Genomic DNA, 17,819 nt, shown 5'->3' on the forward strand with positions numbered 1-17,819 from the left:
GGATATAAAAATTGCACAGCCAATTGGTTTTGAGAGTTAGGGTGTAGCAGCTCAACCTTTTCAAATAATGAAAAGTTAGTGAAAAAACAGAATTGATCAAACAAGTAATTAAGGCCTTGTTTGATCTACTGTCTAAATAACAAGCAATAATAGAAGACTTCAGTAATGTGTTTAATTAATGTTTCAGAGTTGTAGCTGTTTTAGTCTGTATCCGCAAAAAGAAAAGAAGTACTTGTGGCACCTTAGAGACTAACAAATTTATTTGGGTATAAGCTTTCGTGGGCATCTGATGAAGTGAAATAAAATTGTTAGTCTCTAAGGTGCCACAAAGACTCCTCGTTGTTTTTAATTAATGTGGTTGCTTAAAAGGCATACATTACATTTGTTTAAACCCTAAGGTAACCCCATTTATTGCTTTACCTAGGAAAATTCCACTTCCACTGAGAGACTGGTTTCTGAAAGACCTAACATGCCTGGTGAATTTAAGAGTTGTAAAGAAAACTACTGAATCAAATGAGTGAGTACAGCCAATGGTGGTAGCAGAAAAAGCAAACAAGAGTCTGAGAATATGCCCAGATTCAGAGGAACTTAATAAAGCTATAAAGATAATCACTTTCATCCTCCAATTGTGGAAGAAATAATCCGCAGTCTGGCTGGAGCTAACTACAACAATGCTGTTGATGCTAGAGGGTTTGGGATGAAGAAAGTTCCAGACACACACCCTTTCCCACACCATCTGTTAGTTACTGTTTCTTTTAAGATAATGGAACTTGTGCTGACAGACAGCAGCAGGAGCTAGCCTCATCCGCCTGGAAGCCTGTCTACATAATTCACCCGCCACCACCCATGCTGCTGTGGCTTCACCATTATTGTTACTCAAGCTAGCTTTGATCTAGTTAGATACAAGCTAGCTCAGGTATGTCTACACATGCTGCAATCACATCTCCTGAATGCAATGCAGAAATATCCTTTGGCACTTCTGAAAATCAAGCTCTAGGAAGGTGCCTAAATATATATTTAGGAGACTAACTTTAGGCTCCTGCTTTTGAAAATGGTGGCTAGTAACATTTACTCTATCTACTTATATCATCTTTTAAAATTACAAATGCATATAAAAATATAAATATTTGAATATAACCATCTTCTCCAACTTTCTATGTCACTAGCTTTCTTGCCTGCAAGTGGCTTCACATGGAAGGATCCCTACACCCACAATTAAGTCAACAAGACTCGACCAGAAGCATCTTGTAGAATCAGATAGTCGTCTCTTTGGGGCAGGGACTGGGTCTTCATATGTATTTTTACAATGTCAGACACAGTGAGGCCTTTGGATACTACTGTACCTTATTTGAAATCTTTATACTAAGTCAGGCCACCATGCATATAGGAGTATATAGATATAGATATGGAAAAGGACAGATTTTATATATATGCATGTATGTATATTCAATATTATTAATAATGAGGAGGATAAAAAAGGACAAGAATCCATCCCATTTAAAAAGAGATTCTCTTTGTATTCTTTTCTATTTTTAATCATTAAAAAAAAAGCCCAGTGAAGCCTCATTTCTTCCAGATCTCCTTTCCATGGAGAAGTGTTTTAGTATTTTTTTTAATCAATGTGCATAATGCAGGGGAGGAGGTTTCTATCTGCAGAGGTCATCACAGTTTTAGAAGCAATACTGCCGTTATCACAAGAGTGGCCCATTAGCTGTGGTGATAACTAGCACAGCAGTGTGGGAGTCACTTTGGAGATGTCATCAGCACTTCTGCTGCTAGGGAGTATGCTTAAAATAGCCTTGTATGCACGGAGACATGACTTAATATAAAGAAAAAAATACATTTTTTCCATTTTATGTTTGATCAGGTTTAGGTTCCCTTTGAGTTACATTTCCTAAAAACAAAATTATACCCTTCATTTTATGCAAATTTTTAGAATAAGAGGCATATCTGCTGAGACAAAATCTCATCACAGTGGTATCACTAATGTGACTGCTTTAGAAACCTTTTCAGAGTCATTTTTCTTTTTAAAAACAGAATGATAGTTTTCCTTGTTAACTAAAAAACAAAAAAAATTCTGCTCTTTTAGGACCTAATCCAAAGCTTGTAGAAGTCAGTTGGAGTCTGCCCATTGTTTTCAATGTCCTTTGGAACAGGCCCTGGGTCAGATGGCAGTTCTCAAACAGCAGGCAGGAAAGCAACATTTATTTTATGCAGAACAAAAATATCATAGCAATATCATACCAGGTCACATATCCTAAGGGACTGCATTTCATAGGAACATAGACCTGAGATCCATGTAGTCCAGTATCCTGATTCTGACAATGGCCAGCATCAGATACTTCAGATGAAGGTGTAAGAGCCTCATGGTAGGCAGATGTGGGATCATCTGTTCCCACACACATTTCACTCTGCTCTTCAATAGTTAGAAATTGGCTTAAGCTCTGAAGTACAAGGTTTAATATCCCTTCTAAAAATTTGGTGTAATTAATTATGATAGCTCTAGCAACTCAATTTCTACCCTTGAATTAATATCACATATTGTTTTACTTAGTAAAATTTGCTCAGATACCATAATAGCAAGTAGTATTTGCACGAAACACACCTCCCTGGTACCAAGTGTTGATCCTGATGGGAAAGGGTTAAGTAGCTTCTGCTGACTTGCTGAGACAAGTAACTAGTTACCTCAGCTGGAGATAAGTCAGGTAGGACTGGCTCTCTGGAAACAGAGATCAGGATGAAAGAAGAATGACCCAGTAGATCAAGTGCAAGCCTAGGACCTCACTTGAGAGAGGTTCAATTCCTTGCTCGACCACAGAATTCCTGCTCAAGTCAGTTAGTCTCTGTGGACCTCTCCATTTGTAAAATGGGGAATACCTCACACAGAGGTGTTGTGAGTAGAGCTGCACAGGTTTTTGTTTTAGGGGCAGAACTGAAAAATAAAAATAAATCAGATTCTAATCAAAACCAATTTTTAAAAAAATCATCAAATTGAAAAAAACTTGAAAAAAAATTCATTTTGAATTGACCAAAATTTTTCACTCGATTCAAAATAATTTTGATGTCTTCATTTCAGTTTGGCTGTTCATGAGTGTTTTTTTCAACCTTCTTTGTGTGTTTTTTTTAATTGGCCAAATTTGGAAACAAAACCCCATTTCAAAATGAAAAGCTGAAATGAAACATTTAGACATTTTCAAAATGAAACATTTAAAATGAAAAAGTCAACGTGAAATGTTTAGTCTTTTTTCTAATGTTTCTTATTTTATTTCAGCCAAAACTATTTATTCAAATTGACCTGAATTTGTGAATAATTTTGGTACCACAAAAATACATTTTTTGGTGAAAACAAATCATTATTTTTACTGAAACAAACTTACTTAGCTCTTATTGTGAGGCCAAACGCATTAAAGCTTATATGATACTTGGATGTTATGGTAAGAGGGATTACAAAAGTACTTAAGATAGGTATTTAGATAGGTAGAGAAGGCCCCCAGGACCCAATCCTGGGTAAAAGGTTTGAGCAAAACTTTTTAAAATCTTACTCTTTGTTAATAAAGCTAAATCCCTGGGAAAGAGTTCATTTGGACTCTGCATAGCGTGTAGATTGCATTTGTGGAGCAGGCTGGGAATACTGCAGACTTGAAAGATCCATATAAACCACATAACAAATGTTAGTTTCGTTTTAGCCACAAAAATCAAGGATCCCAGTAACGACGATTTCACTGCACCCTTAACTTGCACTTGGCCCTGCAATTCTTTTCCATGCAGAACTCCCACTGGTTTCACTAGGAGTTTACTGTTGGAAGACCAGGTTCAAGGAGTTTGTTTCCCTATGTGTTTATTAGATATCACAGCCTATATAGGACAGTCTATTTAGATTGTTGTTTGTAAGTTCAAGTTCTCTGGCACATAGTTCTGACCTGCCTTTCACAATAATGGACATTGTGCTATATAGAGAGAATATGTCAAATATTTTTTACTAAAATATGGGCTCTGTTCTCCTTTGACACACACACACACACACACACACATATATATACATTCCAGTAGCATCAATGGGAGCTACAGGCTCATATTCATCCAAACACACTCTGGTTCCAGTTCCATTATCCTTGATCAGGAAAATCTTCCATTGGCTTTAGGAGGCCAGTAGGCCATGAGTCATTAGAATCTTTGATTCTGTAAAGTTTGGGTCTATTAGGGACAAATGGATGTACTGTAAATGTCACAGGGACTCTTAGACCTGTACGAGCCTTTGAGCTATGTTTGAGACACAAGTGGAAATTATAATGGAGAAAGCTTAGTGAGCTGGTTAATTTCCCCAATAAACTAATGAGAGTTGTGTCTCCAGGAGAGAATAAACCTCATAGTGACTACTCTTGTTTTATTAATTATTTAGACTTTGTCCTGAAATCACAGTGTTCGAGGGAAGGGTGGTTAGGGTCATGAGTCTCAAGTTGGGACCATTTTTATTACTACTGCTAGTTATACCAAGTGACTAACCTAGACTGTAAAGTCTGCAATGCAAGAACCTGTCTGTCCCTATGTCCAATAAGGTGCTTAACATCACTTTTAGTAGATACAAATAAATAATAATAATGAGGATTTTTTTCTTTTCTTATAGATCAGTGTACCCAGGGGCTGTTTGACTTGCATGTACTATTTCCATCTTCAGTCTCTTTCTTTATTTCTCTGTGTGCCTTATTTGCTCTGCATCTGTCATTTTTATTCTACATTTTTCACTCTGCTTATTTCTTTCTTCTCTTTGCTCTCCATTCTGTACATTGATCTCATTTGTTTCTTTCTTCCAACTCTCAGCCTTACTCCCTATCAATTTTCTCCCTATCAGCCAGTGGTTTTGCTGGCACTCATAATATTATGGGAACATCTCATTCAGAAGATTATTTTAAAAAATTTAAATGATACAGGAATGATTCTTCTCTGGTGGAACACATCTAGTCTGATTTCAAATGATCAACTGTAGGAACTGGGGGATGTTACACTGTAGGTAGGATTCTGGCTTATGGATCTAAGGTCTTGTAACCACATAAATGTCCCTAACTATGAAAAATTAGGATAAGGGACGAGGGGACATACATATAGGCAGAAACCTCCCTTAATTGACAAGTTTCGCAAAGTGTTCTTTAATTGAAGGTGATATTTACTTCCAAAGCCACTAAGTCTTTCTTGCCTTCAGTGGTCTTTGGATTAGGTCCTATGCAAATACTGAGCAAATTAACCATCCTTGGGTTTCAGCAACATGAATTTGCTCAAGTGTAAGCATTGGAGATCAGAATACAGTTCCTTATTTTTGTTTTCAGTATCACAATCAAGTAGTCTACATTACACACTCATAACCGAATATATTCTGCATTAAAAATCACAGCCATTTAAAAACTACTAAGGTCCAAAACAGCATCCCACATGGTCACATTTTTCCTGTTATCTCAGAAAGGCCAAACTGAATATCTGAAACAAAATAGCTCCTGGGCTGGAATTCTGTATGCCAAGTATTAGCCTCGAGCAAATTTTTACAGCGGAGATACTCAACTTGAGGTAGAGCTTCATAATGGGAATACTGCCAGACCCTTGACTATAACCAATACTACTGGGCACCAGTATAATATTTAATTTACACTTCTTACAAAGCTAGCAATCTTTTTGTTAATCTCACTGCCTAAGTGAAAATCTCATCCCAATTCACTGCCCTCATGAACTCATAAATGGTCTTTTAACCACTGCTGTGATTTTCAAGTGGAAATATAAAATGGCAAGAGTTAAATATTAATATTTAGTTCTTACATTGTGCCTTTCTTTGATACCAATTACAACTTGAACTTCACCTAACTGAAAAAGACTGCAGACTTCACTCAATTAGCAGTAATAGGATTAAAACATAGCTTTGGAACTGAAGATTTAAATAGAAAAAAGAAAACCTTGGCAAATACTCACTGCAGTACCAAATTAATCTCAAAATAAATATGCAGTCTTGGGTAAAATAAGTGGAATGTAGGAGGGGGAGGGGAGAAGCTTTCTTTTTGACAACTGCTGCAATTTACAACTTGTGGATTATGATTAATTTAGAATAGTATTTTTCTCCATTTGGCCTAAGCACTTTTGAAATAGATATTGCCAGTCAAAGAAGGTTTCCTCACATGCAACTATGATGCAACTTGTTATGCTGAAATAGTGTCCAGTTTTGCTCATCACATTTTTATTTATTAAAAGGATTTTCTATGGTGCTTGTCTTTGTAATATCGGAGCATCACACAGACATAAATGAATTTTATTTGTATACCCATTTTACAAGTGAGGTGCAGAAATTAAAGCTGTGTATCTAGCTGCACTAGAGAACTGAAACACTGGTATTCGAGCCAGTGGACAGCACTGATGTGAGTACCATTAGTGTTGCATGTGTTCATATTACCCATGCAGTTTTGGATGCATGTTTACTCTGCATCCACACTTGCTGTGTGCTACACAACTGCAGTTTCAATGTCCTCTGTGTACCTACTGCACAGTTCCCTGGATCAGTGGGTTGAGGAATTGTGGCAGAAGATATCAGTTTTCCATAACTCACTGGGAAGCTCCCATAATTGTCTGCCCCTAAGTACCAGTGCCATTTCTTGTCCTTGTCTCAAAACAGAGGCCAAGATACATAGTATGTACTCATTCCTTGCTCAGCAAGAAAGGTTTTGCATGGAACTTCAGTAAAGCAGTCATAAGGAGGCAAGTCATCTGCAGCAAGGTAGTACAAGCAATACGTGTAGAGATAAGGAACAGAGACCAGCAGCTAATGGAGTTCTGGTTGTAATGGCCATGTTCCCCCAGGCCTGGAATAGCTGACTCCATGCAGTATGGTACAGATGGAGAGAGAACCACAGTGACAGATGAAGCAAGTTGCTCTAGACATGTTCCCCCAGGCCTGGAATAGCTGACTCCATGCAGTATGATACAAATGGAGAGAGAACCACAGTGACAGATGAAGCAAGTTGCTCTAGACATCTGGAATGAGTAGCAATGGCTCTATAACTCCAGAATCTGGGAAGATTTTTTTTCATTGGCCCCAACCTAGTCGTGTCAGACCAACCAGGATGAGAGTTCTACTCGCTATAGAAAAGTAAGTGGCAATTTCCTGAGGAAAGCTGATTACCCTGGCTGGTTACTGGCCAATCGGGGAGCAGTTTGGGGTTAGGAAGTTCATAGTGGGTGATGTTTTCAGGAAAGTGGACAAATCAATACATAGCATGGCCAATGTGCCAGAGATGAATGAGGCTTTTGAACATGCATGATAGCTTCTGCTTGGGCAGTAGAGACAATAGGACGGATGAATATTGGAAGCAAGTGGAGACTAAAGAAGGAGAAACTTCATGGGGCAGAGGCAAAGAGATACTCAAGGATACATCTACCCTTTTACAAATACTAATGGCAGCATTCATGAGGACCAGGAAAATTCCCTCTCCAGCCCCAATAAAAGGCTGCATATCTGTTGCAGAAAATCTCTTTGTCCACCAATTTCTTGTCCCCCTGAACCAGCTTGACTACAGCCTACACTGTTCTGTCTGGCTCTTCAGTCCCACGGATAAATCATGAGATCATGGCAACGTTTCAGGTGTATTCCAATGTGACTTCAAGTACTCCTGAAGAGTACCTGGCATTTATATTCTTCTCCTCATCCTTCTTGCCCCTCACGACTGCATTGCAAGGCATCTCAAGCTGAGTGGAAGGGAGAATTGCAAAGATTTGGTCTTTTTTTTTTGCGGGGGGGGGGAGGGTAAGAAAGACCTTTTTTCTGGCCTGACTTATTACTACTGTCCAAGGCTTTGTTAAGGTTGACCCTAAAGTCCTTTGATCTCTGCCAGAAGATAGGAGTTATGCAGCACTATTTGTACAGTAACGTGACTCTGGGCCGTGAAGATCAGAAAGTAAACTAGACAGGCAACTTATGTGACTGGATGCATTGAAGAGGAAGAATGTTTACAACTTTCAGGCTATTACACTATGCTCAGCCTGGCACCGGACTGGCAGAGATCACCAGGACAGAGGAAGACATGATTGTTAGTATTGCTCAAAGCAAGCCTAATCTAAACAGTGGTGTGAATACCTGTTCATCACTAGAAATAACTGTATGTGCGGGTATGAGATTTGTTATTGGCATGGTAGGGAGAGCAAATGGTGGTTAATATATCAGATTTCTCATGTAAACAACGTCTAAGTAATTTCTTCATTGTGTGGCCAAAGAACAGAAGCCCAAATTCCCAAGTTCTACTCTAGTGACTTAATTAGAAGAACTTCATTTCAAATTTCTACCTTTCAAGGGACAGAGATTCAACCACCCACCAAAATTATAGTCTCAGACCACTGACCAGTGCATGAAAACTTCAAGATACAGAAGTTTATCTGAATAACTTTCTAGCTGACAGATCCCAACAGGAAAAAGCAAAAAACAAAAGAAAAAGTTCAGACATTTAGAGATGATTGTCATTCTTTATAAAGATTAAGGAACTTGCAGCTCTTAAAAACTGCATTCCTTTATTAATCCAAAGGCCAGCCATTGTACAAGCAGCCACAGTACATGCTGCCAGACACTGCTTTGCTTGTGATCTGAGACCTGACATGAAGGGACCACCTTCTCAATGGGAGAGAGTTAATTCTTCATATTGGACCATTCTTGGGCCCCTAATAATGCTCCATTTTATGGCAAATATACAAAATTTAATTTGAAAGGAATAATGTTTACACATGATTTGCAAACTGAAAAGAGCATAACAAGAAATGATGCGTTCTTACATTCATGTTTGCATCAGTTGGAGTGGGTAGTTGTAATCTCTGCATTTTGGGATAGGGCTTAATTATGGTTTCAGGTTTATGGATATGTTAGAAAACAAGAAAGCTCTTATAAGAAGAGGAGTCAGTCAAAGTATTAGATGAACTTCATGTCTGATTTGTTAAAGGAGCCCTAGGTAAACTGCTGAGCTAACAAGGTGAAGCTCAGAATAATGTACGAGGACAAAATGGATTTTTTCATTTTAATATATTCAAGCAGGAGAAAATAAATAATCCTGATTCTTCTAAGGAGGTGGGCAACTATAAACACATCCAGTAATTTCAGTGTTTTCTGGAAAAGTCAGAGCTGGTTTGCAGTCATATGAGGAAGACCAACCACTGTTAATATGACTACTTTCACCTCCCCACCCCATTATGCCTAGATCTAGCCTGAGAGCTCAGTCTCTCACTTTCATGAACAGTATAAAATTCTGCCACAAAATTTAAATTAAAAAAAATCAATTATTCATTGGATCTCAGTAACCAATAGTTTATTTCCCTACATTTGATTTTTTTATTCAGCGATAGTTCTGGCATCCAAAGTGGCAACTAATTGCACTGACAATGAAATGGGATCACCACAGCACAGCCTTTATGCATTTTTCCTAATAAATGTCAGTTGAAGCTCAACCACTCACTTCACTAGTTGCTAATTTAGGCTGAATACCACCAGCTTTCTAGAGAGAGAGATTTTGGTTTTAAATGAGATTAATCTCACAAGTGAAGTGTAACTTTCTTTCCGTTATAATAAAGGCCTTTGGTTATCCATTAAATCTGAATTGCGGGTTTAACAAACACTTGCATAAGACTCATTAATATTATCCTTCAAAATTTGATATAGTTACTAATTCAATTAATGCTACTTAATACCTTGGAAGTCAGGTCTCTTCAAAAATTCAGTTACCATAGCTTTTGCCACAGAGCAGCAGTACTGTAATTGCAAAGCTCTTTTTCACTATGCTCCTTCAACTTAACTTTCTCTGTACAAGTCCAAAACTTGAGCTGGTGTTTTTCAGATATATCACTAGTGCAGTTTGGTTGGTGCCCTAATCCATCACACCAAGTGCCTATTGTTGGTACACTTCTGATCTGCAAGTTCACAGGCCTGATTTACCCTCATTGTCATGGACAGGTGGAAATTGCACCTCCCTGCACCAGTGAAACTGCTGTAACTCAGGAGACGGATTCATGACCAGGAAGGGCAGATGGTGTTTTCACCATCACTCTCTACTTCCACTGTGGGAGGACAGCTTTAAACTATGTTTGGAGTGTTGTTGTAGTCATGTTGGTCCCAGGATATTAGTGAGAGAGGTGGGTGAGGTAATATCATTTATTGGACCAACTTCTGTTGGTGAGAGAGACAAGTTTTCAAGTTACACAGAGCTCTTCTTCAGATCTATTACCTCACCCAGCTTGTCTAGCTTTAAAGAATGGCTGTCCTGGATGATTCCATCTGTTGGACCCGTGGCCAGGCTCCTTCTGGGCTAGCACCACCCATTTGTGGTGTATACCAGTCAGCTCCAGGACTCTCAGCAGAGAAGGTTTGTGGTGCACTCTTGATGGACTTCCCACCTGCTACTGGAGACTCTGAACAGGGGATAGGCTGGTGGAAGGCAGCATATCCTGTGGTTGATCAAATCTTTTCCTCTTCTGCTCAGCTCTTTCTTCTACACTGTACATCACCTCTTATACAAAGAATCACAAAGTGCTTCACAATGAGTCATCCTAACAGGTGCCAGTTTTATATCCTTAGAGAATTATTTCATGAGAGAAATGACTGTAAATTTTGAACAGACATGATCCAGCATTAATGCCTTCTTCATCTGATGAAGGTGAAGATCATGATGAACTTTCCTTTTCAGTAGCAGAAATATCAGAGGACAGAAAAGAGCTAGATTTGGTGATCTCCATGTTATGGGAATTATTGCCCAGAAGTGGGTCAACAGCAGCTCAGGTGTCAGGAGCCATGAGCAGAAATAGACATCACAAAAATAAAAAGGTCCAAAGAAAGGCAAAAAAAAATGATGAGGCATATGGTGGGACCAGAGAACTTCACATGAGGAGGAGTTAAAAAGACTAGGCCTATGTTGTTTGGAGTAAGAAGAGACATAACAAAGGTATTCAAATTAATGAATGAGATAGAGCACATGAGGCAGGAATTATTATTTGGCCTCTCCCATAATGTAAGAATAAGGGCCCTCCTTGAAGGTGAAAGGTAACTATTTTAAAATGAATATCGTACGAAAATAGATGTGAACACAATACATCAAAAAACTTGTGGGAATCATGGCCAATGGACATTATTTCAGCAAATAGCCCGGCAAGATTTTTAAAAGAATGTAACCCCAGTTACATTAGCCTGAATAACTTCATATCATATGGATTATTAAACAGATCATCAACTGGAATCAAGAAGAACTGGGGCTTCTGTCCTCCCTCAAAGCAACTGACATTGGGCACCTGTCAAAAACAGAATATTGGACTAGGTGGATCATTCGTCTGTTCCATTATAAATAACCCTTCGCTCCTGTGTGCTGTTACTGTAGCTATGCTGTCACAAAGGAGGAATTGCCTTCAGCACAGCTATAACATATTATGCAGACTCATCTATAACTGTCTTGTACTTGGATCGGACAAACTTTTGAGTAGGATGCATCATCCAGACAGCAATGGATTTAGGCAATATCTGTCTATCTATGTGGGGGAATCAAAGCAGCTGTTCTATTAGCTTCTGTGTCTATAGTAAGGTATGGAGAGGTGTCAACAATAAGGTGGCTATGGTTAATTATAAAAGATAAATTCTCATATAGTGCAGATTCTCGAGTGTTTGGCCCAGTATAGCAAGAGTGGGATTTTGTGTGAAGTACATCATCCAAAATGAAGAAAAACATGCCTGGGGAATTGGTTTGATGGGGCATGCACTCATCCCACTGCCAGCAAGCCTAAGTGCCCCTGCATTCATGCATCACCAATTAGGTGCACATGCAGAGCATGTTCTACCTGAAGAAGGGGAGCTTCTAAAGCTGAAGCTGGCCAAAAAGCAGGGAGAAATTTGCTCAAGAGGAGAGGCTGCTAGGGAGCCCACTAATCAGGGCAGCCCAGCCTCCCCTTTGCCCCTCCCCCTTATTTAGGGCAGAGAAACACTGCAGCCCTGATTGGGGCTGCTCTGGACATCTTCTTTCCCTCAGTGCCCTGTAGCTGGACCTGAGGACCAGTGTCACAGACTGGAGGTAATTAGACTCAGAGAAGACAGTGGTAGTGAGCACAACTCCAGTGGGGAACAGTGAGCTTGCCCAGGATTGGGGTTCCAGAGGGTAACCAGGGACAAAGGACATAAAGAGATGACAGCAGAGCTGAGAGCTGGCTGACTACAATTGACTACAATTCTTGAGTATCTGAAGTTTTGATTTCACTTTTTTCATGCATACCTTCAAGAACCCTGGAAAACCCTCAGCTGGTGCATTTCATCTATTTAGATTATAGTTTCTTTGGGGCAGGTAGTCTCTTATAATGATGCTATAGTGTTTAGCAAACATGGGGCCCAATCTTACTTAGGACCTCTAGGCAGTACTAGATTACACACAGAAATCATAGAAATGTAGGATTGGAAGGGATCTCAATAGACCATCTAGTCCAGTGCTCTGAACTGAGGCAGGACTAAGTTCCAGTGTTTAATTACCCTTACAGTTAGGAAGTTTTTACTAACGTCTTATCTGAATTTCCCTTAATGTAATTTAAGCCCACTGCTTCTTATCCTGTCCTCAGTAGTTAAGGAGAACAGTTTATCACCCTTCTCTTTATAAGTGCAACTTTTTACATACTTGAAGACGTATGTCTCCCCACAGTCTTCTCTTCTCCAGACTAAACAAACCAAGTTTTTTCAATGTAACCTCATAGGTAAGACTCCGGGTCTGTCACAGAGGTCACAGAAATCATAGATTCTGTGACTTTCCATGACCTCCATGACTTCTGCAGCAGCCGGTGTGGCTGACCCCAGGGCCACCTAAGCAGCTGGCACTGGGGGCCAGCCACACCGACTGCTGCTGGAACGGCCCCGGGGCTAGCTACTTGGGCGGCCCCTGGGACCAGCCGCACTGGCGATGCTGGAGCGGCCCTGGAGCCAGCTGCACCAGCCACTGCTCAAGCAGCCCTGAGCAGCAGTCCCAGAGGTGTCAGCAGCAGTGGCAGGTAAGCAGCCCCTGTCAGCTACTGGCCCTTTGCCCCTCCTCCCGCCCCTCCGAGCAGCGCCCCTCACCCCCAAGCTAAGATTTAGTCAGAGGTATATAGTACAAGTCATGGACAGATCTCAGGCCGTGAATTTTTGTTTATTGCCTGTGACCCGTCCATGACTTTTACTAAAAATACCCATGACTAAATCATAGCCTTACTCATAGGTCATGTTTTCTACACCTTTAATCATTTCTCTTTCTCTCCTCTGGACTTTCTCCAATTTTTCCACATCTTTCCCAAAGTGTGGAGTCCAGAATTGGACACAGTACTCCAGTTGAGGTCTTATCAATAGAATGGAAGAATTACTTCTTGTCTCCTGCTTACAACACTCCTGCTAATACATCCCAGAATGATGTTGGCTTTTTTTGCAACAGTTTTACACTGTTGATTCATATTTAAATTGTGATCCACTATAACCCCCAGATCCTTCTCTGCAATACTCCTTCCTAGGCAGTCATTTCCCATTTTGTATTTGTGCAATTGATTATTCCTTTTTAAGTGGAGTAATTTGCATTTGTCCTTATTGAATTTCATCCTATTTATTTCAGACCATTTCTCCAGTTTGTCAAAATCATTTTGAATTCTAAGGCTGTCCTCCAAAGTACTTACAACTCCTCGCAGCTTCATATCATTCATAAACTTTATAAGTGTGCTCTCTATGCTACTGTCCAAATCACTTATGAAGACATTGCATAGAACTGGACCCAGGACAAATCCCTGCAGGACCCCACTGGATATGCCCTTTCAGCTTCACTGTGAGCCACTGATGTAAAGGACAGGGCATAGGCGGTCTGGCCTAGCATTCACAACTGATCTGAGGTCCACACATCAGGGACAGTAGTCAGTTAGCAGGGGTTGGAGAAATTGCTAGAGCCAAGTTCAATAAGCAAGAGTTGGGGTAAAAGTCAGCCTGGGGTCAGATACTGGAGATCGGGAGACGCGATGGGGTCTGGAGTCTAGCAGGCCTGAATGACAACTTAGTGGGGCACCCTCCAGGGTTAAATAGGACATTTGGCCAATCAGAGGGCTGCAGAGTACCGTCACTCTGGGTCCTTTGGGCTGTACTTCCTGAGGCGCTTACTCTCCAGAGTGCTCCCTGGCTGTGACTCTGCATGGCCTCCTGGTGGCACTGTGGGAACATCAGCCATCCCAGGCTCTAATCCATGGATCCTTACAAATCATAACTATTCTCTGTGTACAGTTGTCCAACCAGCTGTGCACCGACCATATAGCAGGTTCATCCAGGCTATGTTTCCCTAGTTTGTTTATGAGAAGCTCATGTGAGACAATATCAAAAATCTTTCTACTGTCAACATACATCACACCTACTGTTTCCCTCCCTATCCACAAGGCTTGTTACCCTGTCAAAGAAAGCTATTAGGTTGGTTTGACATGATTTGTTCTTGACAAATCCATGTTGACTGTTACTGGTTACCATCTAGGTGCTTATAAATTAATTTTTTGATTATTTGCTCCATTATCTTACTGGGTACCAAAGTTAAGCGAGGCTGTCCTCATTGTCCTTTTTATAGATAGGTGCTATATTTTCCCTTTTACAATCTTCCATGATCTTTCCTGTCCTCCATGAGTCCTCAAAGATAATTGCTAACGACTCAGAGGTCTTCAGCCAATTACTTAAGTATTCTAGGTTGTATTTAGTCAGGCCCTGCCAACTTGAAGACATCAAACTTGTCTAAGTAATTCATAACTTGTTCTTCCCTATTTTAGCATCAGATCCTACCCCATTTACACTGATGTTCACCATGTTAGTTGTCTGATCACTGTTAACCTTTTTGGTGAAAACTGAAACAAAGGCATTTAACACTTCAGACATTGCTCTGTTTTCTGTTATTATCTTTCCCTCTTTATTCAGTAACAGGCCTACCCTGTTCTTGGTCTTCCTCTTGCCTCTAATGTATTTGTAGAATGTTTTCTTGTTACCCTTTATGTCTCTAGCTAGTTTGATCTCGTTTTGTGCCTTGGCCTTTCTAATTTTGTCCCTACATGCTTATGTTGGTTCTTTTTACATTCATCCTTTGTAATTTGACCTAGTTTCCAATTTTTGTATGACTCTTTTTTGACTTGTAGGTCACTGAAGATCTTCTGGTTTAGTCAGCGTGGTCTCTTACAATACTTCCTATCTTTCCTACACACTGGGACAGTTTACTCTTGTGCCCTTAATGTCTCTTTAAAAAACTTCCAACCCCCCTGAACTCTTTTTTCCCCTTAGACTTGCTTCCCAAAGGATCCTACCTACCAATTCTCTGAGGTTGCTAAAGTCTGCCTTCTAAAAGCTCATTGTCTTTATTCTGCTGTTTTCTCTCCTATCAGTCCTTAGAATCATGTGAACTCTTATTTCCACACAAGCTGTCTTCCACCTTCAAATTCCCAATCAGTTCCTCCCCATTTGTCAAAATCAAATCTAGAATAGTCTTTCCCCTAGTCACTTTCTCCACTTGCTGCAATAAATAGTTGTCTCCAATGCATTCCAAGAATTTATTGGATAATCTGTGCCCTGTTGTATTATTTTCCCAACAAATGTCTGGGTAGCTGAACTCCCTCATCACAGCCAAGTCCTGTGTTTTGGATAATTTTTCTAGTTGTTTAAAAAAAGCCACATCCACCTCTTCTTCCTGGTTAGGCAGTCTATAGTAGACCCCTACCATGACATCACCCTTGTTTTTAATTTCTTTAATCTTTACCCGAAGACTTTCAACAGGTTTGCCTCCCTTTTCTATCTCAACCTCAGTGCAAGTGTTTACATCTTTGATACAGAAGGCAACACCTCTTCCCTTTTTTCCCTGCCTGTTCTTCCTGAACAAGCTGTACCCTTCTATACCAATATTCCAGTCATGTGAATTATCCCACCAAGTCCTGTGATGCCAACTATGCCATAGTTGTCTTCACTAATATTTCTAGTTCTTCCTGTTTATTCTCCACACTTCTTGCATTAATATACAAACATTTAAGGTGTTCATTTGATTTCCCCTCTGTATTCCCTCTTGTCTCTCCTTTGTCCCTGCTATGATTGCCAATGTTCTGACCCTTCACCTAGCCTCCCTGTTTTTAACTCACCTATGGACTTTTGTCTTCTGCCCCCATCAAACCAACCTTACAGCCTGCCTCCCTAGGTTAGCTAATTTGTATCTAAAGATACTCTTCCCTTTCTTGATAGGTAGACCCCATCTCTGCTCAGCAGTCATTCTTTTTGGAACAGCACTGCATGATCAAGGAAACTGAAGCCCTTCTAGTGATATCTTCTGCACAGCCAAGCATTCACCTGCAAGGATGTGTCTGGCTCTGCCTGAGTCCCTACCCTTGACTGAATGGATCAATGAGAACACCACCTGTGCCCTCACCTCCTTCACCCTCACTCAGGGTCATACCTTGCAGTATCATTAGAGCACACATGGATGAGCAGCATGGGGTAGTAGTCAGGAGGCTGGATGATCCTTGGCAAACCTTCTGTAATGATTCAGATACAGGTCCCTGGCAGGCAGCATACCCCAGGATGCCAGGTCAGGCCAGCAGATGGCTGCATCCATCTGCCTTAGAAGGGAGTCACAGACCACCACAGCCCTTTGTTTCCTTTGGGGAGTTGTGGTCGTGATTCTTCCCTCTCGGGGGTACATGGCTTCTCCTCCTCCATCTTTGGGGGAGACTCCTCATGACCCTTATTACTAAGGCAGCATACAGACTATTTATCTCTTTGGAGGGTAGACTGGGAGCAGGAGTGGAGTACTACTTATTGCCAAAAGTAATCAGCAGCCAGCTTCCTCCCTGTGAAGTAGCAGTTTCTTCCCCCACCCTCTCCACCCCTAGTGGTGCAACTGCATTCCTCTCCAGTTAGATTGCTTCCTCAACCATGCGGGTCTCCATATGCGTATCATGAATGAATTCCTCATGTGCACAGAGCTCACAGCCTCGCCACCTCCTCCTGTAGCTCTCCCACCTGCTTCCTGAGAAATTTTACCAGTAGGAACCTCTCACACTAGATGTGTCTGCAGGTGTCTGCAGCCTGGCTTTCTGTGAGTGGGAAATGCAGGCCACAGTCTCTGCAAATCCACACCAGGACCTGGGTAGAGGTATCCATGGTCAGATTCTCTGTTAGGACACAGGTGCAGGAGCCAAGAGCAGTGTTGGCATTGATAATGCCACCTTTCCAAAGCAGGATGATTTTATTCTCTCTCCTTCCTACAAACTTCCTCTCAAACTCCTGTTTACTAGCTCCCCTTGGTCGCTTAGCATCTGACTTTTACCCCTTCTCTCCTAGGTCAACCTTGCCCCCTGATCAACACACCAGCAGAAGGGAAGTCACAAGGATGATCAAGGGTCAAAGGATAGAAGGCTAGAGCCTTGCTAGTGCACACTCAGCCTCTGCCCCCCGCATCCCCAAAAACACGATCCCCAACAGACCACACTGTAAACTTTAAGCAACCCAAAAGAGAAACCAAACAGACAAACAAGCTCACTCACCCCAAGATTTAGTGCTTGCTCCTTCTTCATGAGGGGATCTCCCTCTCAGACTCCCGTTTGCTCCCCCCTGTTCCCTAGCGAAATAGGTTACAAACACTTTGACACAAAAGGCGTCACCATTGTTACTAAGATAAAATATGTTTAAAAGGCTACAGGTCACGCTACGCCTGATTATTATATGCACCGATCTATTTATGAACATGACTACTTTTGTAAAAGGAACTTGCTGATTTGATTGCATCACAGAAGACTGGGGTTGGAACAGAAGGGGATCCCACTGACTAAAA

General features: G+C 40.8%; 1 protein-coding gene across 2 annotated transcripts in view; it reads right to left on the reverse strand.

Annotated features, from left to right (window-relative positions):
• Window positions 1–17,603, reverse strand: part of TFEC (transcription factor EC) — a 125,273-nt gene extending 107,670 nt beyond the window's left edge. For both annotated transcript variants that reach the window (XM_073331607.1, XM_073331602.1), the window contains exon 1: window positions 17,533–17,603. In XM_073331607.1, coding sequence (XP_073187708.1) covers window positions 17,533–17,562 — 30 coding nt within the window. In that variant the 5' untranslated portion in view covers window positions 17,563–17,603. The remainder of the gene's footprint in view (window positions 1–17,532) is intronic.
• Between the last annotated feature and the right edge of the window lie 216 nt (window positions 17,604–17,819).

Source organism: Lepidochelys kempii, chromosome 1 (genome assembly GCF_965140285.1).
Source record: "Lepidochelys kempii isolate rLepKem1 chromosome 1, rLepKem1.hap1, whole genome shotgun sequence".
Taxonomy (NCBI): Eukaryota; Metazoa; Chordata; order Testudines; family Cheloniidae; genus Lepidochelys; species Lepidochelys kempii.